Source organism: Melanotaenia boesemani, chromosome 5 (assembly GCF_017639745.1).
Source record: "Melanotaenia boesemani isolate fMelBoe1 chromosome 5, fMelBoe1.pri, whole genome shotgun sequence".
NCBI lineage: Eukaryota > Metazoa > Chordata > Actinopteri > Atheriniformes > Melanotaeniidae > Melanotaenia > Melanotaenia boesemani.
The window spans coordinates 38,764,225-38,792,027 of record NC_055686.1 but is presented as its reverse complement, the minus strand read 5'-3'; the positions used below and the strand labels follow the sequence as shown (position 1 = coordinate 38,792,027).

Below are 27,803 nucleotides of genomic sequence, written 5' to 3'. Positions count from 1 at the left end.
GAAATTATCTGCATGGAAATTCTGCAAATAATAAACCAACCAACTGGCCAAAGTGACTGATTGTACATTTAGTTGCTAACAGAGCTAGAAGTCTCCTCTGTTTGATCACCATATTTTAATGATTTATTGATATGTAGCAAATACAACCAATATATTGGGAAAGATAAACATACTGTTATAGTTGGTCCATAATTGGTAGTTTATTACAGGTGTAACAACAACAGGGAGGTAAGTTACCTGATAAGTTCTGATGCTTCTTGATCAATTGCTATCTTTTCATATAGTTTTAATTTTGTTTCAAATCACAACATATCTTAAGTCATAATGTCAATGTTACAAGACAAAATAAAACAATAACTCAAAACAATAAAACATTTTTGGGAAACAATTTGGGAACCTTTAATGAGGCCACTGAACTAAAAAGGCTAATGTAGCAAATATTAGCTTAGCTTAGTTTAGCTTAGCACAAAGACTGGAATTAAGACTAGCCCAACTATTTTTAACATGTTACAACTTCTTTAATTTATTATTTTTAAATAGAAAATCAAATTGGTCATTCGGATGAGTGTGTGATTATTTAGCTGATATTTTCTGATTGCAAAGATATAGCTAAGTGTCAGTCTTGGTGCTAAGCTAATGGTCCCAGGTAGGAGCTTAAGATTTTGGGCCAATTCATGCTTTCTGCATCCACAAGAGTACATGTATATCTCGTCATATTTACATGTATTCTTTTTTTTTATATCTAAATGTTGCCCATACTTTATGTGTACACAGAAAGGAAGGCTTCTCATTTTGAGGAGGGTCTGGGTGATGAGATTGTTAGTTAGCGCTAAACCTTTATAGCTAATCAATAAAGTCTACAAGGACACAAGGATGGCATTAAAGTTGTGACAATGAACTGTACTGAATTAACCAGAAATTCTGGGCTATATCCCGCTGTGTTGGGAAAGAAAGGCTAAAACCTCCATCTCCAGCCTATTCCATGTCAGTTTTCATACTTCAGAACACAAGGATACAGCCTAATTTATAACTATCTGCTGTAGTTTATAATTACCCCCTGTAGTTTATAACTACCTGTTGTAATTTATAACTACCTCCTGTAGTTTATAACTACCTGCTGTAGTTTATAACAACCTGCTGTAGTTTATAATTACCTGCTGTAATTTATAATTACCTGCTGTAGTTTATAATTACCTGTTGTAATTTATAATTACCTGCTGTAGTTTATAATTACCTGCTGTAATTTATAACTACCTGCTGTAATTTATAACTACCTGCTGTAATTTATAACTACCTGCTGTAATTTATAACTACCTGCAGTAATTTATAATTACCTGCTATAATTTATAACTACCTGCTGAAGTTTATAACTACAGCAGGGAGTTATAAATTACAGCAGTCACAGGAAACAGTTTTGTCCAGTGTTTGACTAAACCCTCTCAGTTAACACCAGAATGACCAGTTTATGTCGCCTTCCATTTGCATGAGCTGAAGTTGAAAAAAACCCAAAAGACTTGCTCAGTGTGTCCAAGCTGGGTAGATTTAATAAGACATAAACTGAGAGCACTAAAAAACTGTTTATTACTGCAGTCGTTTCTTTTTGTTACTACTTTCTATGCACGGGGCAGACAGATTTTTTTTTTTTTTTTTTTTTGTGGTTGGAACTGGTTAGGTTCCTCCAACTTTGGTCAAAACAGTGTTCCAGTTGATTTTTCCAGGCTTTTTTGTATTAGTTAAAATAGTTAGCAGGACATGCTAACGTGTGTAGCTTAGCCCACATTGCAGAGCTAACTGAGGCTTACCCTTTGTTTCTGCAAAGTAAGTAGTTCTGCAGGCATGGAAACCATCAACTGGTCATTAGTGTACAGGCATAAAAGAAGTACCATCTTCTCACTTCACTCTCCTACAGAAAGTAAATAAATAAATCCTCCCAAATCAGTCTTTTACATAAAACATAAGGCAGCAATCTATGGTTCAGTCTATAACTCCCACAACACACTAATTTTGGATGAAGGTGAAAACTGTTAGAAGTAGGCTAAATGTAGTTGGAAACTAAGAAATGTTTCATGCACCTGGTTTCAGTTTCAAATACTGAAATCTCAGATTTACATTCAAACCATTTTAACCTGTATTTCTGTTTGTATAATTATCTTATATTGGAGGCCTCATGATCAATACCCAAGTTATCATGGTGGTAACATATCTGTAGCACTGGCATGTATGAACTATAAATAAAAAGTTTGATATTACACACATTAAAAAAAAAACACAGAACAGAATTAGAAGTTGTAGTGAGCCGAGTTGGACATTTTTCTTGATTTCATTAGGCTACATTTCCAACTGTCCTAAACGTGCATTGTGGGTAACATGATTCTTATGTGGAGTCCATTCATTAAGTATCCCTCTGCCTGGTATGGACCCTCTCTATTGGTTTTTGCTTTCAAGAAATAAAATATCCCAGGTTTGCTTATTTGTACTCTTAAAACATCCCAAACGAGTCTACAGTTCAGCCAGACTTGGTTAAGGTGCGTTCTGGCTCCAGTACAGTACTCCAGTATCGTTCAAGTGCACAAATCCACCTTGTTCGCTCAAGCTGTACACATCTCTTCTGCTATGAATCGGCTGGGTGAAGCTGTGAAGTTACACTGATATTTCACAATGTAGTCAGTGTCACTCAGCTCACTAGAGGCCTAAAGGGGTGACAAATTCACAGGTCCAGGAAGGAAATAGTTCTTCCCTCATCATATTTACAACCTCCAGGTCTGACTTCTGGAATGTGGAGCGAGATGTCAGCACAAGAAAGATGCAACTTTGTCAAGAAGGATTTAATTAAAGCGTGCCGCATATAAGCATTTGAATGAAAATGAATAAAAAATGACGTGTTCCCTTATATGATCATGTAATTGCATATTGAAAGGCATTTAATGTGGAGCAGAAATGATGGGGAAAAGTTAGACAAACCAGAACGGATCCTCTTTCTAAGGCCTTTGCAAGACTTTCAAGGAGTGATTTTTCAGGCAAGAAGCCAAAACCAAACTTAATTTTTTCAATGGAAGCCGTCAAATGAGCATCAGCGATCCTTCCCTTCTGGGAAATAAAACGTTCACAGAAGTGGGACCAACTTCATGAGTCATCCATGAACGTTCAAGATGCTTCTTCTACACCGCACAGCAGCACTTTTTTTAAACTCCTCAAACGTCCCATTTTACAAGCAGTTTAAAGGAATAACGACAGAGGGGTTACCGGCACTTTCAGTCAGCTGGCCGACGCCTCAGTTCATCAGCCACGCCCCTCTGAACCCTTAACTCCTCGTGAAACCTTCCGCCCCATTGTTTCAAGCTCCTCGCAGATCAACAGAGGCAGCGACGGTCACTCTTGGTCACCTCCTCTGACGAATGAACCACGTTGGGCACAAATCCGCTCTTCACGCCCTCCCAGCCCTCCTGGATTGTGATGTCACCGGACCGAACCAAGGCGAAGATGTCTCTGGTCAGCTCAGTGAAGGCGTGCTCTACGTTGATGGCGTCACGGGCAGATGTTTCGATGTAGCGCATCCCGTACGCTCCTGCCAGCTTCTCTGCTTCTTGCCGGGTCACCTACAAGATTGGATGCATATCTATGAATGCCTCATGGTTCATTTACTATGCATTCAAAGCAGCCATGTCCTGAACAGAGACATTTAGGATGGTATTTTTTTAAATGAGCAGAAAACCATGGAAAATGTAATGGTGTTTCTGATCCCAATCCCATACCGAGTGTATGTACACTAGAAATTGCACCGTCATCCTGCATTGCCTCATTTTTAATTGTGATATTTTTACTTTCTGTCTCCCAGCTGCCCCATGAGAATTAAAAAAAGCCCACTGATGACTCGCCTCTGTGCGAAATGCTTGCTGAACAAAAGGTTATTTTTAAAACAGCAGCCTTTGAAAATGTTCAAAACAGACACTGTCCCCTCTGGCACATCACTTTCACACAAAGCAGCCTAATAAGAAATATATTTGGCTTCACATTTTTGTCCACGTCTGTACCGAACACACCTGACGCTGAGCCTCCAGGTCACATTTGTGGCCCACCAATAGGAAGACGATGTTGTGTGGTTGGACGTGGCTGCGAGCCTCCTCCAGCCAGTCGTGGACATTCTGGAAGGAGCGGCGGTTGGTGATGTCAAACAGAAGCAGCCCGCCCACAGAGTTACGGTAGTATGCCCTGGTAATGGACCTGCACAGGATGTGAAACACAAGGTAATATTAAGGCATCTTGATGCCACGAGGATGAATTGTGGAATAATTTGCTGCTGTGATCGTCTCTCTGGAGCTGGAAGCTTGTACAAATGACACTGACTTTCTCTGTCCTCTTTTCTTCTCTCAAAGGTGGAACATTATCAAGAAGAAAGCTGTTAACATTTTGGCTGGAAGATAACTTTATTGCCATCTGCTCCACAGACTGTAACCTTGTGGTTTCTTCTCTGTTGCATGATTGACATAGTTTGGCCTCCAGGTACTCCTCAGTCAGAAATCTTGTGAAGAGTACCCGTTCGTGGTTGGGTTCATATTATAATGATGTCCTTTCCACTTCCGGAATATGCCCCCATCCTTCTGTAACCCCTGCCATCAGTATGTTTTGCAGCAATAAGGCTGCAGAAGCTTTCTTATTCTACCCATCATGTTTTGTTTTGTTTTTATTGACATCTTGGTAATGAGACACCTTTTAATAAGCCATCAGTTTGGGATTGAACCAACTGAAAATGGTTTGTACAGATAAATTCCAGCTGTGTCAAGGATCAGACAGCAGGAAACGAGGAGGAAGGACCCAAAGGATTAGGCAAGTCCTGCAGGTTTTAGATGCTCTGACACACCAGATTCACATGGTGTGAAATCTAAAACTTGCAAACCTGATCTGCCTACCTCTGGGCTATCAGGTAAACTTAACAAACAGTAGACCAAACTCAGAAAACAACTAAACTTACTGACAGAAAAAACAAGACAAATGTTGACCAACCTGACTGGTGCGGTGGTAACATGACTGACATGACAACATAACACTACAATCTGGAAAAGACAAAGGAAAACCAGAAGCAGAAATACTGAGGAACAAAAGAAAACAAAAAGCAGGTGTGATGTTGAATGACCACGAAGTAAAAGAAACTGAACATGCAAACGGATGGACTCTACTTAATAAAACAGGAAAAAGACAACCAGATCAGACCTGAGACTAAAAACAAACACAAATTAAAACAACTAAAACAGTGATCTCAGCATTAAGATCAGCTGATGTCAGATGACGCTCACAGAGTTTGAAATATTATTTGATAACGTTATATCAGTGGTCAGTTCTCACCTGTCTATCACGTCTTCTGTAAGTTTTGAAACCAGTTAAGCAACACGCCTGTTCATTTATTTTTTTCTAAACGTTTACTGAGTAATTATTTCAACCAAATAATAATCATAATAATAATAATAATGGATTTAATTTATATAGCGCTTACCAAGGCACCCAAAGTGCTTTACATAAGGAACGCGGGTCCTGGCATCACTGCGACAGCTGCAGTAATAATAATGCCGTTTCTCTGATCTATCTCTAGGTTTTGGGTGTACGTGTGGTACGAATGTGCTTAAGTTTACACATTTTCCTACATTCTAGTACTAGCTGATAAATCTCGAACTTCGCATGGGAAGGTTTGTACACACACATCAGGCACACTTCTGTCTGTACACACGGTTGATAAATGAAGCCCCAGGTGTGTGTCAGTTAGTGTAAAGGTGGCTAATCTGTAAATGAGACTGGTGAGGAAGATGAGGATGTAAGGAGCTCAGTGGTGAAAGCAGGACTGGAACTGTTCATACAGGTTATTGAGAAAGAGTTGGTCCTGAAACTGACGTTTTTTTTCAGGATTTTGGAAAGAAAAGGGAGATTTGATAAGGGATGACGTTTACTGAAATTAGTGTGATCTGTAACAGATTTCTTAAAAAACATAATTCTGGAGTCACGTGGTGAGGTACCAGGGAATGGCTGCGTCGTAGGAGATCTCCGAATCCCGTCAACTTAATACAGATTTTAAACAACTTATACTCTCCCAAAAGGTACTCTAATGGGCACTGGTAACTCTTTGAAATGACAGAGTTTGAAGTTTTTGTGAAGTATGGCCGCAAGTCAAAAGAAAAAGAGCGTACAAACACGCTTGGCAACAGTTGCGATGGGGGAGGCTAATGTTAGCCCTCCGAAAGCTAATAAAGCTGGCGTCGACACTGCCAGCCAAGAAGAGCGACCAAAGATGGATATAAGTGCCTTATTTGCAGAGATGATGAAAATGGGGGCCGTGCTGAACGGTGTTGCAACAGATGTTTCATTTATTAAATCAGAAATGGCTGAGCTGAAAAGTACTCTAAATGCAACACAAATACGACTGACCGAAGCCAAGGCTCGGATTTCGGATGTGGAGGACAAGGTGGCTAGTGTGGTTCGAGATAATAGCAAATGTGCTAAAAAGCTTCAGCAACTTTTTGCCCGTGTTGACGACCAGGAAAATAGGAGTCGTGGGAAGAACCTTCGACTTGTTGGGCTAAAGGAAAGTCTGGGGACGAGTGGCAATCTAACTGACTGTGTGAAGAAAATTCTCGCTGATGGTTTGGGCTTAAATGGAGATGAGTTTGAAATTGAGCGATGCCACAGAAGTCTGAAACCGCGCCCCAACCCTGGACAGGCTCCCCGCATTGTATTTGTGCGATTTCTTCGCTACTCTGCACGACATAAAGTCCTGATGGCTGCCAAACAAAAGAAGGGCACAATGTGGGAGAACTGCCACCTGTCATTTTATGAGGATATGACAGTTGAGCGTGCGGCGCAAAGGAAGCTCTTCTCCCCGGTGATGAAGACGCTGTGGCAGCATCAGGTGAAGCATACACTGACACACCCGGCAACACTCCGGTTCACATGGAGAGACCAGCGGCTAAGTTTTGAGGACGTCGAAGAGGCCGAGAAATTTGTGCGGGATAACATTGAAAAGGTGGTGGAGTGATGAGCTTACTGGCCAAATTTTGTTGTTATGTTTATGGGAGAGAAGCGTGATGTAACTTTATCAAGACGGGATCGGAATCACTGTGGTGCTGCCTGGGCAGCTGGAGTGGAGGTTGCTGTCTGCGGGACCCACACGGACCGGAAACTTTGGACTTTGCCGGGAGGGCATTGACACTGTCATGTTCTGTTTCAGGACAGTGCTTCATTTTTTATTTTTGTTTTTTGTTTGTTCTGGTGGAAACTTTGAAGGTGAGGTACTCATGTTTTTTGCATTTTGTGTTATCCTGAGCTGTCAAAACATGTTTAATTATTTAAGACTTGATACAGTGCATTATGACTTAGTATAGAATAAAGATGGCCAATAGTTACGTTAATGTTGTGTCATGGAACATAAATGGCTGTGGCACACCAATTAAAAGGAAAAAAATACTCAGTTATCTTAAATCTCATAACACTGATGTTGCTTATATTCAAGAAACCCATTTTGAAAATGAAAGTGAAGCCTTGAAGCTTAAAAGAGATTGGGTTGGGAAAGTTTTTCATAATTCAGTATCAAGTAAAAGCCGTGGTGTTGTGATACTTATTCATAAAAGACTCAATTTTGTTCTATTACAACAATTGAAGGATGAAGATGGTAGATTATGTATACAGGCACTTATTAATGGAGTCAAGGTTGTTTTGTGTAATATCTATGCCCCGAACAGGGATGATCCTGATTTTATATATAAGGTTAATAAAATGTTGGGAAGCATAGATGGGAATGTTTTGCTCGGTGGAGATTTTAACAATGTGCCTGATGAGCATATCGATAGGAGTACCATCAATGCAACCTCAATCACAAAAACAGGATTAGCATTAAACTCTCTAAAAGATGATCTCGGTTTTGTAGATATTTGGAGACTTGTACATCCTCTGGAAAAGGAATACACCTTTTATTCACATTCCCACAAAACTTATTCTCGAATAGATTATTTTTTGATTTCCAATTTATGTGTTGATTTAGTAGAGAATTGTAAAATAGGTGTCATTGCGTTAACAGATCATGCACCTGTGGAACTGCACATAAACTTACAGGTTGAGATGAAGAGCAAGGGCAGATGGAGATTGAATTCAAGCATTTTGCAGGATGAAAAATTTGTTTCAACACTCAGAGAGGACATACAGTATTTTCTAGAGGTGAATGTTGGATCTACAGACAAGCTGGCCACTGTATGGGATGCTTTGAAAGCATTTGTTCGTGGCAAGTGTCTAGGTTATAGCTCTAGTAAAGTTAAAGAAAGTAAAGAAAAGATCCAGACGCTGGAAAAACGTATAGGTATACTGGATAAACAACTGGCTGGAAAATTTGATAATAATACATTTAAAGAAATCGTTCAGCTTAAATTCGGTCTCCATGAAATTTATAACAAGAAAGTGGAATACGCTCTTTTTCGGCTTAAAACTAATTTCTATGAAAACGGTGAAAAAACTGGAAAGTTATTAGCACGACAACTTAAAAAAATGGATAACCAACATATTATTACTGCCATTAAAAAAGGTGATAAATTAGTTACGTCTTCATCAGACATTAATATGGTTTTTAAAACATTTTATCAAAACTTGTATACATCTGAGAATACGGTTAGTACGGATCAATTGAATTCATTTTTTGACAAAATAATAACACCAAAAATTTCAGACGAGGGAAAGGACAAATTGGAAAGCCCTCTGACTGAGGATGAAGTTAAAAAAGCCATTGGTGCAATGAAAACTGGAAAGTCACCAGGGATTGATGGCTTCCCAGTTGAATTCTACCAGAAGTTTATGGACATACTTTGCCCATTCTTAACGGAAGTATTCCACGAAGCGTTTGAATATGGGGTACTACCTGAAAGCTTTAACGAGGCAGTAATATCATTAATTCCGAAAGGTGAAAAAGATTTAACTGACCCAGCCAATTACAGACCAATAAGTTTAATAAATGTTGATTGTAAGATATTATCCAAAATATTAGCAACAAGGTTAGAGATTGTACTACCTCAAATTATTCATAGGGACCAGGTAGGGTTTATCAAGGGCAGATCTGCTGCTGATAATATGAGAAGATTGCTGCATCTCTTATGGGTGCATAGAAATAATCAAGCTCCTGTGTTGGCTGTATCTTTAGATGCCCAGAAAGCCTTCGACAGGGTAGAATGGAGTTTTTTGTTCACTGCCCTGGTGAAATTTGGTGTAGGTGTTAACTTTTGCAAATGGATTAGAACTTTATATTCATGTCCAAAGGCAGCTGTGTTCACAAATGGGATTCTCTCTTCATTTTTTAATATTTCCAGATCAACCCGTCAAGGGTGCAATTTAAGTCCACTGTTGTTCACTATCTTTTTGGAACCTTTGGCCATTCAAATTAGAGAAAATTCAAAAATAAAGGGTGTACATGGGGGAGGCAGAGAACACAAATTGTTTTTATACGCAGATGACATTTTGGTATTATGTCAGGATCCCACAAATTCTATTACAAATTTACTAGATGTTATTGATAATTATTCAGTGTTTTCTGGGTACAAAATAAATTGGCATAAATCTGAGGCCATGCCAGTCTCCCACACCTGCAGCCGTGGTTCATTATCTGGTCTCAATTTTAAGTGGATGAATAAAGGAATGAAGTATCTCGGAATTGAATTGGGCCCAGATATAGATGACATTATGGCTGACAATATAGGAAAATTGCTTAACAAAATTAAGACTAATTTGGATAAATGGACTAAGTTAAATTTGACATTATGGGGGAAAGTTAATACAGTAAAAATGGTTATAGCCCCACTTATTAATTACTATACGGGAATGTTACCTATGTGCATCCCGCGGCCACTGATATTAAGTTATAACAATATGATAAAGCACTTTCTTTGGAATGGTAGAAAACCCCGTATCAATATTAATCGACTTTACCAACCCAAAAAGGGAGGGGGACTTGCCCTGCCCAATATAGAGCACTATAGCATTTCTTTCGAGATGTCTCGATTAGCCAAGCATTGGGCAGGGGAGATCAACCTGGACTGGATTCTTATAGAACGAGAACTAGCATCTCCGTTCACGCCAATTGAAATTTTGCTACAAAAAATAAGTAAAGACAATAATTTGCAAAATCCTATTTTGAAATTTTCAAAGACGGTATGGTTGGAGGTACATAAGAAATACAAACTTATCCCTTATATTCAAAAATATGCCCCCTTGTGGCATAATCCTAAAATTAAAATTGGTAAAGAAACTATCTATTGGACACAATGGTTACGGAAAGGTATTAGAACTGTTGGTGATTTACTGGTTGGAGATGTGTTCATGTCATATGATGATATCAAATGCAAATTTAATTTGGAAGGTCCTGGTCATTTTTGGAAATATTTGCAAATAAGGGATTGTTTAAAAGAAAAGGTTAAGGTATTACAGGATGCAAACCCGGTGGAGACGTTTCTGCGATTACCCCCACTATTGTGTAAAGCCTCAAAATGGTACAATATTTGCCCCTGGATTTCAAAAGATATAAGTAAAAGTCTCAAAGTAATATGGGAAAAAGATTTAGGTTGCAAAATTGATAATGATTTGTGGGATTCAATCCTTTTAAATAATGGGTTATACATTAGAGAAGCCAGGGGTAAATTTATCCAGTACAAAATTTTAAATAGATATTATTATACACCATCCAGACTTTGCAGAATGGGTGTTGGCAGAGATGATCTGTGTTGGAAGTGTCAAATGAGTAGAGGTACTTTGATACATGCTCTCTGGGAATGCCCCAAAGTCTTTCCGATATGGGACAGCATTTTGAGTTACATGCAGGGCTGGTTACCTTGTACTTTGCCTAAATCACCCAAACTATGTTTATTAGGAGATAAAAGTGAGGTACCTCTTTTGAATAAACATACCTTCAGAGTGTTAAATACTGGACTGGTGACATGTGCCCGTCTTATTTTGAAATTTTGGAAGGACCCTCGGGTTCCAACAGTTAAAATGTGGACAGAAAAAATGACTGAAAATATTGCTTGTGAAAAAATGCTGGGAAGAATGCATTGTATGAATGAAGCCATCTTGGAACAATGGGACAGCTTTTGCACTTATATGTGTACGAAGTGACTTGACAGGATACACACAGTTTATCCTCACCAATTTGTTTTTGTTTATTTTCTTTTGTTCAATTTTTGTATTGTGTTTATAAAATGCAAAACTAATAAAAACTTAAATTACAAAAAAAAAAACATAATTCTGTCAAGTAAACACACTTTTAATGGAGCTTGACAAAGTGCCTTAAAATAGAAGTCAGGTAACAAAGAGCTTCATGCTTATTTGTTTTTATTTTACTTAAGCTAGTTAGCAGGACATGCTAACATTTGTAGCTTAGCCTACATTGCAGAGCTGATAAAAACATTCAATAATTTGATCTACACATTTTTACTCTTAGGTTTATGTTTAGGAAAGAGACAGAGTGCTAAAGGAAAAAGTGGGATAAATACATGAGAGCTGTGAAAGAAAGAAAAGAAGCGATGAGTTATCGGGTAAAGAAGCAGAGGAGTTCAGTCACCTAATAACCGTAAATGCAGAGGCGACTTTAATCTAATATCAATATCAGCCATTAAGAAGCTGTACGAGCTGAGCCTCCGGACTTACGGGAATTATGCCGTTACATAACCTCTTCATCGCTGCAGTTTGACAAAGAAAAATTAACTCCCCATGCAAATAAACTGAGCTCCTCACAGTGCAGCTTAACTATAGAGATGGACGATGACGACCTTAAGGATGCAGATGGATTTAGACATGAAAGATGTGGAGGAAAGGATTGGTCAGCAGAAAGGATACAGTAAGAAAAGAGAGCATCAACCTCTTGTGTGAGTCATTTGATTTGATGCACTCCTTAATATATACAGGTGTATTTATGGAACCAAGGACCAAACCAATGAAACAGCAACGACTAAAACATACGTGTCACTGATAGAGAGGAAGAGAGGAGTATGATATGAATTCAAACAGGCAAGGACTTCAGTGTTACAATTTTCCATAATTATATAAAAACATCTGAACAAATGCATCTCATGTGCCTCAGAAATGACCAGACAAGTCAACTTTAGCAGACCTACTGAAGGATCACCTTGAGTTTTTATCCACTTATGCCTCTAAATTAATGTTATATTCACAATAGACAAACAAAGTGCAAGAACTTTGAATGGAAATGCTAATAATTCAGCACAATATATAAAAAAAGAAAACCAACCAATTTATTAGACTAAAGATGCATCATTTCATAAAATGGCTGGACATTTAGTTTTTAAATGTTACACAAACATAAGCTAATAATCAGGTTGTCGCGGGAGATAGTTTGATTAATTAACTAACATGTCCCTGTTAGTTAGCTCTGGAGTTCACCGGTAAAAAAGGTCTTAATCCAGAGAAAATCCTTATAAGTGGATTTATTCCTCATCGATCCATTTTGATCTTTTACAAAAGCATTTTCCTGTTTTCCTGCGGGAAAGATGATGGACCCAAGGAGCAGACAAAGAGCCACTGTAAATGCAAAAGTGAAAGTTTATTTTAACCCCACGGGCAGGTACGGTGGAACAAAGGAGTGGAGGTCTTCACCGCGTAGTAAATTCTGCTTAGCTTTTGCAGGATCCAGGGCTCGGTAGTACAGGCAGGGAAAAATCCAATATTCTCCGTACTGGGTAGGGCGGCAGGCAGGGCAGCAGAAAGGCAGGCGGAATCTTTCCTGGAGCAGCCTCAGACCAAGTCGAGCAGACGAACTGGCAAGAAGCTCCTGCAGCCTGCAGCTTGATATACCCAGCCTCTTGATTAGCAGATACAAGACAGGTGTGGTAGAGAGAGGATCCAACCAGGTCCACACACCTCCTGCAGCTGAAAGCAACTAACCTGAATAGACTCGGTTCCAAAACAATCACCAGTCCAACCAACCACCCCATGACATTTCCTTGTAGTTTAGTCATACCTTTTCAAATGTGTTCATATCAGCCTCAGTTTTGTGTTGCCTGGTTTCATTTGAATTTTATTCCTCCGTCCCTGGGATCTCACCAGTAAACACATTTTCTTTCCTCTTTTCTCCAGGGCTGGAGTTTGTGTTGGTACAACTCTGTGTCATCCCTGAATGTGAAATGCATATACCTCAGTACACAACTATAAATGCTGCAGTTTTACAGTTGGCTCAGATATTCCAAATACAAAGCTTCCTTCACTCTGTTCCCAACACAGATGAAGCTTAAGTTCCTACTCATCGTCATCATCAGTGCGCTGTGTTTTACTAACACGGAGGAAGGAGGAGGCGGTGGAAGGCGCTAAACCACAAAACTTTGTGTGATAATTTCATGGCTTGAAACTCATTCTGCAAATACCCCGAGGATATTCCTTTCTTTGAGCCATGACCCGTGAATGTTCTCATGAGACTTAAAACAATATTGTTAAGTTTTGACATTTTTCTGATTTAGCAGAAAATGCATGATTTCTTACAGCTTACACATTTCATAATTCACAACTCCTTGTTTCCTAAATAAAGCCTGGAGTTGTCTCACAAGTTACAGTGGATTACTGCGGTGTTTTGGGCACGTGGACAGACACAGCTACCGTATTATTAATCATTTGTTAAGACTGGGTCCTGTACAAGGAGAAACAACAAGGCTGTTGATTTGACATTCATCAACCACCTTCTTAAACAAGGATTCTTAAACAAGGACAAGTACACTGCTGGGATGTAAGACCACGTCCACGCCGAGATCTAAAAGCATCTAAATGATGCTGGGCTTCCACCATTTTCACAGGAACAGAATTCTTTGGGAAATCTAGGAGTCTTACTGGAGTCGCAGCGCTCCCGTCATCTCCATCGTTAGGTTTAAGGCGGTAATCTGCGCTGGTTCATGTCAGTCTTTCTCTAGTCTGGGCTGTGTGTGACGTCGCAATGACGTAATACGATCAACAACCAATAGATGAGCTCTGACAAAAGCAGAAACAGGAATCCTGACAGAACAAGGACATCACAGCGGTGATGAAAGGTGGTCAGTGGACATCCAGGAAGAGGAGCGGATGTTATTAGAAGTAAACATCTGCTGTGGATCATTTATGTGTTACAGTATAATGATCTAACAAATGAGAGAAGAATAGAAACTCATTCATCCTCCAGATGCTGATGAGCCGGTGGAACACCTGGTGGAGATGAAGAGCCACACAATGTGTAATTCCTTACTGATCCTGGAGGGAAACTCTCCCCTTGTTAGCTTTGCTATGGGCAGATCAGCCCTGTTCCATACCAGCTGTCTACAAAAAATGCTAAAAGACACTAGTTGTAGTCTTGTAAATAGTGACCCCCACAAGATTCCCAGTCTTTGTAAGATCTCAGTCTGAGACTCGGCACTTGTGAGCAGGTGTGAGCCGGTAGTTTTCTAGAGTCTTTTCCAAATCGTTTTAAAGTCTTTTGATGTAAGTCCAGCATAAATGAGAGTCCTAGGTTTTTCCCAGTTGAGGCCCATTTCTTTCCAGGCAGAATCAATTCCATGCATTATTTCATTTTTTTTTTCCAATTTTGTTCCATTTGACTCTTGATACAGAAATGCCCACAAACATCACTCCTTCCAATCAGATACTTCACTGATCTCTATGAAGACAAAGAGATCAGAGGTCAGCTCCAGGTCTTCCCTTTAACTGTCGTCTTTCTGGCTTTCAGTTCTGCTAAACCAGCAGTTATTGGTATGGGCCACACCTTGTTCTGGGTGTCTGTTTCAGTTTCTATATCACTTAGAAGTGAACCTCAAATTCCTAATTGTTTTCCCTGCTAAGGATGCATGACACTAAGTGACCTTGAATCTGCTGCTGCATTTCCAAGATGTCTTCCCCTTAAGTTTTCTGCTTGTGAAGTTTGTGTTTCTTTTCTATTTGTCATACAGTTGCACATGGTGTATACCTATTCCTGGATGGATGGATGGATGGATGGATGATCTTCATTGTACTCGTAGTATCCCTCCAGAGTCTCCTGTACAGTTTTCAATCACTTGTACTGTTTAGTTATGGCAGTATTTTATTTGCTAAACATACACCTATTATCCATGAATCCAGCAATGAATTCAGAGAAATGTTGCAGCCTGATTACCCTGATTTTTGTAGGATATAAGGTCATGTAACCAGAAACTAGGACCCACCCAGTATTTTGCTGTGTAAAATGCAACACTAAACACCTGTTAGATCCATATCAGTCTGGCTATAGGCAAGGTCGCTCTACTGAAACTGCTCTCCTGTCAGTTACTGATTCCCTACGGGTTGCCAGATCCGCTGGTCAATCCTCAGTCCGTATACTGCTGGACCTGTCTGCTGCCTTTGACACGGTCAACCATCATATACTGTTCTCACTTGGCATCTCAGGATCTGTCCTCTCGTGGTTTACGTCCTACCTCACAGGGAGATCATTCAAAGTATCTTGGTGAGGGGGCGTGTCCAGATCACATGGGCTGACAACAGGGGTGCCTCAGGGCTCGGTGCTTGGCCCTTTTCTCTTTTCACTGTGCACCTCCTCACTTGGTGCATCATTAGCTCTCATGGTTTTTCCTACCACTGCTATGCAGATGACACTCAGCTTTTCCTTTCTTTCCCACCTGACGACACAACGTCTAAATGTGAATATCAGCATGTTGCTGATATCTCCGCATGGATGAAGGATCGCCACCTTCAGCTAAATCTGTCCAAGACGAGCTTATTGTCTTTCCAGCCAATCCTTCTTTACTGCCACAGATAAGCGTGCAGCTTGACTCCATCACGCTTGTGTCTACGTCTTCTACCAGGAATCTTGGTGTCATGGTAGATGGTAGGTATATATATATATATATATATATATATATATATATATATATATATATATATATACTTACAACAGTCTGATTACCACTTAATTATAACATCCATCTTGTTTGAATTCTTGCTTGTGTTGTTCCTACTCTCAAATGTCAGTTGCTTTGGATAAAAACTTCTGCTAAATGACTGTAGAAAAGAATAAAAAGTTGATTTAGTTTAAATAGATCATGCAATGCTTCCATTTACCTCATGGTGCTTCTGTATTTTTTCTGAAAATGCAGAAGTATTCACACTTGACTAACAAGAGAATAGATCAGAATATGGTCACTTGCTCTCATGGCAAAAATGTTGTTTTATCTCGCATATAATGTTGGTGATATACTATACTATTAATACTATTATATAAGTCAGTTACTTACAGCAATTTAGTTCAAATAGACAAATGTTCCATATAAAGTTATTTAAATAATGTTGGAGATGGAGACGAAAAGAAAAGACAAAGAAAAAAAAGATCTTAACACATCCAGCAGGCAGATGCTAATATTTTGAGACATGCAGCACTCTGTGGTCTCTCCATTACCCACCATGACCAGGTCAAGCAGGGCACGCTACGGCTCTTCATGTTTCCTTACAGCTCACCTGAAGCGTTCCTGACCCGCGGTGTCCCAGATCTGCAGCTTGATCCTCTTGCCGGGCTCGATCTCCACCAGCCGGGAGAAGAAGTCCACGCCAACGGTGGGGTCGGACACCTGGGCGAAGCGGCCCTCCGTGAACCGCCGGATCAGGCACGACTTGCCCACCGTGGAGTCCCCGATGACGATAAGCCGGAACTGATAGAGCCATATCGCCTCCATGACTTGGCTCCTCTGTGAGTCGGTTCCCTCTCGTGCGCGTGTCGGTCCGCTGCGGGCTGAGAGGAGCGAGAGAGAGGAATTAACGCCATTAGAATAATGAAATCAGTCATTTTTGTTTCTTAGTTGACTGGAATTAAATGAATTACCCCCCCCCCCAATCCCAGCCAGTGCCACACCGACCCCCCCGCACTGCTGGTCTCCACTATTATAATTATTACAGCTCCAACCAGCTGCTGTGTCACTACAGCTGCGGGGATTAGTTTTCATATGGTTTACTGATATTGTTGCTGCTTTTTGTTTTCTTACACTAGAACAGAAAATTTCTATGAGATTTACACACAATCTGAACAACATTTTCAGGATTTTTTCTTAATTTTGCTTTTTTAAAAAAGTCGTTTTTTGTTTACTACTCATTTCCCATAGGCCTATAATAACGTCTTTAATATACTATATATATTTAATTATGAGTGTTATGAATAACTTCAGCTATGTTTCATAATCATGTGTGATGACTGAGGAAGACGTTGCTAATGATGCTTTAAAATTCAAACTATAGTTTTTCCAATTTTTTGGGAAAACGATGAATCACACAGGCGGCTTGATGTGGTGGCTTGTTGCTGCTTGGAAAGAAGGTTCCCTGTTTGAACCTTGGCTAAGTTTTAGGTTACTCTAATTTTCTTTCACAGTTTTAAAGTAAATCTAAGGTTAGTATAGGCCTGCATGGTTCTGCATGTTGTTTTTGGCACTGTTCAGGGTCAAATGATGGTCTACTGGGATTTTCACACACAACCATCTCTATGGTTTACAGAGAATGGTCTGAAAAACTGAAAATATTCAGTGAGCGGCAGTTGTCAGAGTGGAAATGCCTTGTTGATGTCAGAAGAGAATGAACAGACTGGTTTGAGATGATGGAAAGGCAGAATGTCATCACAAACATGTCCAGCTATGAAGCAGGTGGGCTATAGCAGCAGAAGCCTCCTGCCAGCTAAGAACAGCAAACTGAGGCTACGATTCACACACACTCACCAACACTGGACAATAGAAGATGGAGAAACGTTGCAGCTCCACATTCAGAAGGTATGGTCAGAAATAGGTGGAAACAACATTAAAGCATAAATCCATCCTGCCTTGGATCAGCAGTTCAGGTTGCTAGTAGTGATGTAATTGTGTGGAACGCACCATGTCACAAAGCTCAGATCATCTCCACCTGCTTTCTAGAACATGACGATGAGTTCACTGGACTCCAACAGCCTCCACAGCCACCAGATCTCAGTCCAGTAGAGCAGCTTTGGGATGTGGTGGAACGGGAGATTCTCATCATGGATGCAGCCGACAAACCTGCAGCAACTGTGTGATGCTGTCATGTTAATATGGAGAAAACCTCTGAGGAAGGTTTCCACCACCTGGTTGAATCTATGACACCAAGAATGAAGGCAGTTCTGAAGAAAAAAGAAGGTCCAACCAAAGTGGACCTGATAAAGTGGCCAGTGAGTATACATCCCATGGTCCAGTACTAATTTGTTCTTTGCTCAAACGACTCCTATTCATCACAGCACCCGGCCGGGCCCTCGCTCCGGCCTGGGCCCTCGATCCGGGTCGGGCCCCTCGCTCCGGCCTGGGCCCTCGATCCGGGTCGGGCCCCTCGCTCCGGCCTGGGCCCTCTCTCCGGCCTGGCCCCTCGCTGGCCTGGGCCCTCGCTCCGGCCTGGGCCCTCTCTCCGGCCTGGGCCCTCGCTCCGGCCTGGGCCCTCGCTCCGGCCTGGGCCCTCGCTCCGGCCTGGGCCCTCGCTCCGGCTTGGGCCCTCGCTCCGGGTCGGGCCCCTCGCTCCGGCCTGGGCCCTCGCTCCGGCCTGGGCCCTCGATCCGGGCCGGGCCCTCGATCCGGGTCGGGCCCCTCGCTGCGGCCTGGGCCCTCGCTCCCTCCTCCTGCTTGCAGACTGGTTTGTCCACTACACTGACTTGCAACCACTTTACACCACTTTTCTTACGGTGCACACACTTTTCTGCTAATAGAGAGCTATTTTTCTAAATAAAATATATTTTGGCAGTATTCTGCATGTTCTTTCCTCGTTCAGTCACAGCCTACCATGCGGGTCGTGACAGTATTACCTATTTAGCTGTAGTAGTAACCCAATTATAAATATCTCAAATAAAGCAGTTTTAGTCACTGCGTTTTTTACCACCTTCCCTCTACAATGCACTCTTATCACTGTCTTTCATTGGATTCATTGTGTGATTCAATTAAAACCACGAGGCATTGGAAAATCCTCTTACGATTTTCTAGTCACTTGATGGTTTCAACTGATTTTTAATAAAAGACTGCTTTCTGGATTATAGCCTGTGGCCTAAAGCCCTTTTTCAGATGAGGATTTGGCATCTGATTGTTCTGTAAGACCCTTCGAATAACAAGCCCAGACCTTTCGGGACTTCAGTAAGAGTTTGTGCATTTATGTTTTGTGATATAAGCAGATTTATGCAACTATTTTATTGCTATTTATGTATGTAAACATTATTTTATTGCTATTTATGTATAAACATTTGTCCTTACAGGTGGAGATCTGTTTTTCACCTGGAAACTCATGAAAATAAAAATTGTCTTCAATGTAACTTATTTCTACATTTGTCTACAGTCATAAAGAGTTCTAATGTTTTATTAATCAGAACATAAATTACAACACTTGACATCTTCCAGTTGTTTATTCAACAAAAGTCACACCAAATGCAGAAGAAGTATGAAAAAACATGATTTCAGTAGCAGCAATGACTTGAAATTATAATTCATTCTTTTATTTTTCAGCCATCCTGCTGCGTTTGGAATCATTGTTCTGTTGGATGACCCATTTTCCACTAGCTTACATTTTGGATAGATGGACTCACATTTTATTACAATACTTTGGTGTGATTATACCCTGTCATGACAAAGTTGGATAAGATCTGAGAGAGCAGCAAACCACACACTGATGGTATCAAAGTATGAGTTAGTAGGATTTATGAAGCCTGGGAACACACATGATCCCACCAGGGTTAGACGTAGAGATGGTTAGAGTAGCAGACGTTGGCAGACCTCAGGAAACAGTTATGCTGTCATCCTGAGAGCATGTGACAACTACTCTGGCCAGATATCATCATGTGGTCCATGGTGGAGGTGAGGGTCCTGCTCTTAGAGCCAACCCTCCCTTAGTAGCAGAGGGAGAAACTCACAAAAGGAAGCCTCTAAGGTACACCAAGCTGGCTGTGGAGTGCCAAGTGGTTGGTTAGAAATCCATAAAGAGGTCAGTTTCTGGGGCTTCGTGGACCAATCAACAGTCAAGCTGCTGCAAGGTGCAGGAGGGGCCGGCTCAAGCTTGAGGAAAGCAGCAGAGGTGCTAGGAGAGAAAGCAGATAAAGGAAGCTTCTGGCTCTTGCTATGGAAAGGAAATATTAGCCAGGAGTCAACATGCCATTGAAGGCACCTGCAGGAGGTGGTGGGGAGACACCTCCAGTGTGCCACTGGCCAAACCAGGAAACACCACCTGTCCTGTATCCTGCACTGGTACACAGAGGCGTTCGTGGTCATTTCTGTACTGCCAGGTGGCTGCAAGACAACGCCAAAGGCTCCCAAATCACCAACCCTCCACCACCATGCTTGACTGTTGAAGTGTTTGTGCAGATATGCTTGTTTTTCTCTTAATGTAGAGCTTTGCTTCGCTTTGCTCTTGTCTGTCCAAAGAACCTTGTTCCAAACATCTGCTGTGCTCTTTGTAAAAAAATGAAAAAGATTTTCACCTAGCAGCCCTTCCAAACAAACCAAACTTATTCAGCCTTTTTCTAAGTTAATTTCTACTTTGTTTTTATTTTACTTTAAAGGTCCCATATTATGCAAAATTCACTTTTTAATGGTTTTGGAACAGTCATACTGGTCCCCCCGCATGTGTAGGAGACCCGTAAGTGTGAAACTCTTTCAGGCGCTCTCTCTCCCCCCTGCTCCACCTCTAGGGAAGTAAGCGCTGAAATGAGCTTGTTTGAAAGCGTGTACGTTATGACGTCATAAGGGACAATAACCACTCCCCACAGAGCGATGGACCCGCCTACCGGCTCTCAAAGCCCGCCCTCTAAAAATCACCTAGCGCCCAGTGTTTTTCCCTCTTCAGCAACCCTCGTTAGCGGACATGGCTAAGCGACAGAAGCACTGTTCTGTTTGTGGCTGCATAAATGAACACGAAAACGTTTTTTTACTTCCATCCACTGAACCCACGAGGACTGAGTGGATTAATTTTATTTTTGGAGGAAATGTACCCGGAAAACTTCCAAAGGTTTTGCATGTCTGTGGCCAGCATTTCAAAGAGGACTGTTTCCACAACATGGGGGCATGGAAAGCAGGCTTCGCCAACCGTTTGAAGCTGAAGCCAGGTTCAATACCAACTGTCCGTGACACAGCTGGAGAGGTAAGAGCTGGCAGTTATTTTATCGTTTCGGCCTTATTAGTCTGATAGCTTGAAAATATATTAACCTGTCAATCACCTCATGACGGGCGATGCGATGGGCGGAGCCAACAGCTGAGCTGCTCCACCAGGGTTCCGCCCACCATAAACGGCACATTTCTGAAGCTGCTAAAAAGAGGGAGGTGAAGAGAAGCCGCTGCACTCAAACTGAGGGTCGATTTGTCCATACCATGGCGGAAATATTTCATTTAGATATTAATGAATGGTCTCAGATTGGGAATAAAGTGTATAATATGGGACCTTTAATATTTAAGATGCTGAAGCCTCTGCAGTGGACTGCCGACCTGTCCAGGGTGCATGCTGCCTCTGGCCTGCTGATTGCTGACGGGCTCCTCGCGACCCTGAACTGAACCAAGCTGTATAGAAACGAATGAACGCTGAGGCTGGCTGAGTCTGAAACGTATCTCTTGGATTTTTTGCAGTAACTCTGGTTATTGCACAGTCTGATATTGGGGTGAAATGGCTGGTGATCATCGACGTTTACTTCTCTAAGATCATTACTGTTGTCTTTCCTCCTTGGTATTGTGTTAACACACCTGAATGCTCCAGACCAGTAAGCTGATAAAATCTCTGCTTGTATAAAGGTGCTCACTCTTACTGATGATAATTTAACCAAGTGTATGTGTAGCACACGTCTGCAACTTTTCATAGAAGCAGTAAGGCTTTATTTACTTTTTCAGTGTTTTGATGTTTTGACTTGTCCTTTTTGTTTGTTTGTTTTTTGTTGTTTTTATTATATGGAATATGTCGTGTGTTTTGATGATGGTTTACTCTTATATCCTGATTTATACAACATTTTACATGATTTGTGCTTTTACATGCATGACTGTCTGCTTTCATTCTTGATTGAGGATTTTTGTGGCACAAACTGATGCATCAATAATTCTCAACTTCTAATCTGATGGATGATAAAAATCATAAACTAGATTTTGAAATGATGAGAAGCTTCACAGGACAGAAGATGGCAAATAACTGAGATATTTTGTTTGTACCTTTGCTGGTTTTCTAACTGTGATTACTGTTGACATGACATTTTATTCAATGAAGCTTTGTGTATTGAACTATTTGGCTTCGTTTGGACCAGCCCCAACTTTAAAACACATTACAAGGTAATTAAGTTGTATACAATTTGCCAGCAACTCACACAGAAACTTCTGCTCTGTGGATGTTAAGCTAACCAAAGTGCCAGAATACTGTCAAGTTGGGGCCGCTGTAGCTCCTTAATCAAAATGAGCTTCTCCAAGTTTTATCATGACTTTTTGGCCAACAGTGCAGGCCTAAGGATTACAAATTTGCCAATCTAGCCCTTTTTCAGGGGTATAAAACACTTTGAAATAACCATTTATTAAAATATGTGCATTTCCTGAGAGAATCACAGCAGTGAAATGATCAGCTGGTAAACATCACGTGAGCTTGCTCATAAATTGCCAAGGCTACTTCCTGAACTCAACCTATGCTCACTAAGTAGCCTATAAACACACTATAGGCCATCAGGCAGGCAAAGAGCCAGACACAGACAGCCTCCCATCATCCTCTGCGCGCCTCTGTTACAGTCGGGTTGCGTAGCTCGGTCGGTATGCAAACATTAACGACTGAATCCCGGGTGAATAGGAGCCTGGTGGGCCCTCAGTCCGGATGATTAGTTTCTAGGACGAAGACACAACCAGTCTCACATGTCTGACAGCTGACATGATGCAAACAGCAGCCAGCTTGTTTTGGGGCAGAGTGTCTTTTTTCTCCAGTTGTGTTAGCATTGTGGAGTAAATTTAGGATATTAGCGTTATTTCAAGTGTTTTTATTGCAAACATACGCACGTAAATTTATATGGTTTCAGTTATTAGAGCCGCGCGCGTGCCTATAAATAGGCCGGCCATGCTGTCTCATATCTAAAATAAAGGTGAACAACAGCAACATGATTAGAAAGCAAAGCAGCCTACTTGTAGCAGCAGTGAAATCCGCTTCAGGCCGGAGTTCGTTGCTCTTACGCTGCTCAGGAGCAGGTGGCTGAGGGCTCCATGGCACCGACGAGTCTGGCTGGATCGATGCTCAGGGCGCAGCTTCCAGAGGAGAGAAAAAATAAAAAACAGCGACAAAGCCTTCGTGAGATTGATGTTTGTTCTCAAGTTCGGTGACACAGGCGGGTTGTTTTCCCTCTTAGCGTCAGGCCCGATGGAGAGCCAAGAGAAAACCGCATCTAGAGCAGGTGCAACAAAAACCCGGATCTTGGTCGTTTCACGCGGAGCCAGGAAAAGAAAGAAAAATAAAAGCGCCAGTTCTCTTTCCACAGCACGGGTGTCTGTGACGGTGGCAGAGGGGGAAACCCAACGGTATCACTTCTGTGTTTGCTGGGTGTTTAGAGGTTTTCTCCGCGGATGAAATGGCAGCAGTAGCAGCAGCATCATATCGCCTGACTCATCCCGCATCAGTACCACTACCGTAAAGGAGCGTGCAGAGCCGCAACGCGACCGGATCGACACAGATAAGCCAGAAAAGACAGCTAGCACATCTATAAAATGTTATAAATTGAAAATAAAAGGGGGTAATTTGCTGGAGTAAAGTGATAAATTATCTAGAATTCCCTGCAGTAATAGGACGTAAAGCTACTTTAGGGAGTCAGGCTGTCTGTATTGTGTAACTGGTAATTTTACAGAAAAATAAGAATTCACACATATATTGTTTCTATACTGTGTTTGGTTATTTGTTCAGTTCTATTTAATTTGTTTTTGTGTGCGTGAAGTTTTGCAGTGACAAGCTGCACGCTCACTGCCGTCGCTGAGCTGCACGGCGCATGCGCAGATCAGAGTCATCGCACTGTTGCGACTGGGAATTGTAGTCTTTTTTTTTATCCTAAAAGCTGTAAACCGTGCGTGCATGCGGGGGCGTACATCTGTCAAAACTGCTGCATTTCCGAGCAGGCCTACAGAGTAAAAACGTTACTCATATGAGTGGTTAGACTTGGACAGACTTGGAGCACCAGCTCAAGGGCTCTAAAGAGAGACAGATGCCCCTCATGACAGATGGGGTAAAAAGAGAAGTAGATAGATGGTTCCCAATCTGTGGTCCCCTAAAGAACACAGGGGGTCTCCGAGGTTTAAACACTCAGAGCCACGTGATTAATGTCTACACTTTTTTTTTTAAAGTAAGACTATATGTTGTTAATTTAACTTTGGCTTTGTCTTAGGAGAGGACTCCACCAGAAAACATTATTTATAGTCAGAATCTCACTTTTTAAAGCATAAAACCAAGCATGGTTTCAGCACAGAGTGGGACAGGGGGTTCCTGGCTTTTTGGTATTTGCATGAAGGGGGTCCCCAAGAAAAATAGATTGGAAACTACTGGCCTAAAGACAAACAGGCAAAAATGGAAGATGCAAAATAGTTATAAACAGGTCAGGGGTGAAATGTATATGAACACGAGACAAGATTATATACGGTATGGTGTGGTTTACAGCAAGAACAGCACCAGTTGGATCCCCGGCTAACTTGGGGTGTGAACAGCAGCCTTTCTGTGAGGAGTTTGCATGTTCTCACCGGGTACTCTGGTTTCCAAAGACATGCATGCTAGGAACCTATCAGAGAGCGCAGACATCTGCCAAGCCTAAGAAAAACCACAAAAAGCCCATCAGCCAGTCTAGTTACCAACCCCACACTATACTTCAAGTTAATATCATAATCTATTGCTGCCTTTTACTATTTCTTAATATCTGTAATGTTTTTGTTTTATGTAAAGCACCTTGAATTGTCCTGTACATGAAATTTGTTGTACAAATAAACTGCCTTGCTTTGCCTATTTACAGCATCAGTATAGACACCACATCTTATTTAGACATTACCACATCATGTACATCTCTATACGTCTCTTTTATTCACATTGTCTTTAACTGCAGCAACCTGGGTTCGTTGCTAGTGTATTTAACATTTACCATGACATCATCTTGTTATTTTTCCCCCAATGATTCTGGGTGTCATCCATTGAGTTAAAAGCTGTAATAAAAAAAAAAAGTCCATATCTCCCAATAGTAAAAAATGACTGAATCCAGATGGTGAGCTGAATTACCCCCAAAATATAATCATTTGTTTCTTATTCCATTTCTGAAATCCTAAAAACAAAATCAAAATTGGTCCATAATTTTGAGTTATGTTGCTAACAGACTGACAGACAAACAAACCAACACAGACGAAAACATAACCTCTGCCTTGGTGAAGGTTATGAAACAAGATAATGGACAGCACTGAATTTGTAAGGAAAAGGGGATTTAAAGACCTTTGATTTAAACAGAGCACACCAGGGGCTTCATTTCTAAAGCTGGCATAGGAACAAAAACCAGCATAGGACAAATATACTGTAGTCAACTTTTGGGATTTATAAAAACCAAACTTGGTGGGAAAATGTTACTACCTCCACGGAAACTCTGACCCAGGCATATGCACAGAATCAGGTATAACGTCCTGCAGGACTTCTTCTGAGGACACGGCTGCTGCGGTGCTGGGTGGAGTCTCTGGCCTCACCCTCTCCAACCACAGCTGCAGCACCTCCGACCCAGCTGGAACACCCAGGAACTAGAAGGAAATATTATTTAACACTAGATAAACTGCTACCAGTCTCAGATGTATCTGTACATGTTTATTTTATACATTAAAACAAAAGACTGCATTACCGGCATCATTATTGACATCAAGTAGACGCTTTTCTCCAGAACGAGCTGCTGTGGGTTGCAGCGTCTTGCCTAAGGCCCCAACTGGAAGGTGTTACTGTTCACCTCTGTGGGATTCGAACTTCGATCTTCTGCATGACAGACGGATGCTCTACTGACTGAGATATCCAGCCGTACGTTTCAACTCCTCTGGCGTGTCTTCCCTTCTGACACTGTGATGACAGCATTTCCACCTGCTGCCACTATTCTTCCTTTCTGACACCAGTAATGTCCACGCTGTGCCCACCAATTAAACATTTTTACCTTTTCCACTGTGGTCCATCAGGATCTCTGTCTTACATCCCGAAATATTCCACTTCTTCCCTCTTTTTCCCTCCCGAGTCATCATGGAAATGATGTGAGGAATATGTATTACAGTCGTCCACCTGACCATTTATAGCCACCATGTGGGCGGGGCAAGGCGTTCCCTCACCTGCGCCAGCTTGGAGTTGATACTGATTTATAAACAGAAACAGGCGTGGGACGTGTGTGTGCACGCTTTGATAAATCTGAAAGTTGAAGTACACCACAGACGCCGCCTGTAGTTTGCTTTGCTACACACAGTTTGATAAAGGAGACCCCTGATCTTGATCAGAGAAGCTGAAAAGCCTGGGTGAGCTGTGCTATATCCTGGGCATCTCTGTTTTCTCAGACAAAGCAAAGGACTGTGTCTCTCTTCACCAGAAGCAGTACATTGAAGTAATCCTCTGGAAATGTGGAATAATAATACAAACCCTGTTGCAACCCTTGCTGATGCTAACATCAAGTTAGAAGAGAATAATGGTGTCAGTAAGCCTGTAACCCCAAGTACCTATCAGTCCATGGTAGGAATTCTGCTATATGCTGCAGTGACCACACGGCCGGACGGGCATACAATAGCACAAGCAGTGAGTACAGTGTCAAAGTTCAGAGCAAATCCAAACACTGCACATCTGACTGTGAAGAGAATTCTTCGATGCTTGAAAGGTACAGCAAATCTCGCTCTGAACTATAAACGGTAAGAATCTGGAACTTCAGTCGTCTTCTCAGATGGTGATCTGGAGATCAGGATGATCTCAACAACAGGCAGGTGGAGGAGCAGTGAGCTGGCTCAGCAGGAAACAGGCTACAGTTGCACTTTCCACAGCTGCAGCTGAATATGTTGCACTTAGTCAAGCAGCTCAAGAGGCTACCTGGCTGAGACGACTACTGAATGATCTGGGAATGGAAGCTATGCCTACAGTGATCCTGGAGAGCAACCAAGGAGCCATTGCAATTGAAAAGAATCCAGTGGATTATTCAAGACACAAGTACACAGACATTTGTTATCACTTCTTTCATTAATGTGTAGACTGGGAAAATAAAATTACAATTTTGCCCAACAAGTAACAAGAAGACAGAAATGTCGACCAAGCCACTTACAAGGCAGAAGTTTGAGTGTTGTAGGAGAGCGTTTGGGCTTTTCCCAATGTTACCAGACTGTTTTACAAGGCAGTGCTTTTGTCTGTTTAACATGGTAAGAAAAACACTGGGCAAGAAAAAAAGGGCTAAGGAGATACTCTTACAAGTTTTAAAGTTAAAAGATTTGTTTTCTTGACATTATTTGTAAAAAGGAGCAAGACTCTTGGTAATGTAATTTAATTGAAGTGCCTTCATGTCATTGTAATTGTAAATGCACTAATTTGGCAATGAGTGTTGAAAACGGGTGCGATGCTGCCGCCTGCTGTCTGTCTGTCTGTAGGTCCTTTTCTGACTTACAGAATACAAAACGTAACAGAGGATATCTTCAAGACATTCAGATGTTTTCCATCTGCTGCAGATACATTTATATGTCTGCTGTTTCCTCGTTTATCACCTGCACACCTTTCTGAGATGTGTCAGATTTTCTGCTAACAGCGTGTGGGAATCACCTTGTTTATGTAAAGTACAATGTTGTGCCTTTTAAAATGCATTATTTTTGGTTTAGATA

At 41.3% G+C, this 27,803-nt stretch overlaps 1 protein-coding gene across 1 annotated transcript; it reads right to left on the bottom strand.

The window, feature by feature from the left end:
* Positions 1–100: 100 nt before the first annotated feature.
* LOC121640398 (ras-related protein Rab-39B) lies at positions 101–23,712 on the bottom strand. The gene is made up of 4 exons (XM_041986113.1): positions 23,100–23,712; positions 16,468–16,738; positions 4,041–4,221; positions 101–3,596 (listed from the first exon to the last, which is right to left on the bottom strand). The coding sequence occupies exons 2-4, from the start codon at positions 16,680–16,682 to the stop codon at positions 3,351–3,353; spliced, it is 642 nt and encodes a 213-aa protein (XP_041842047.1). The 5' UTR covers positions 16,683–16,738; positions 23,100–23,712; the 3' UTR covers positions 101–3,350.
* Between the last annotated feature and the right edge of the window lie 4,091 nt (positions 23,713–27,803).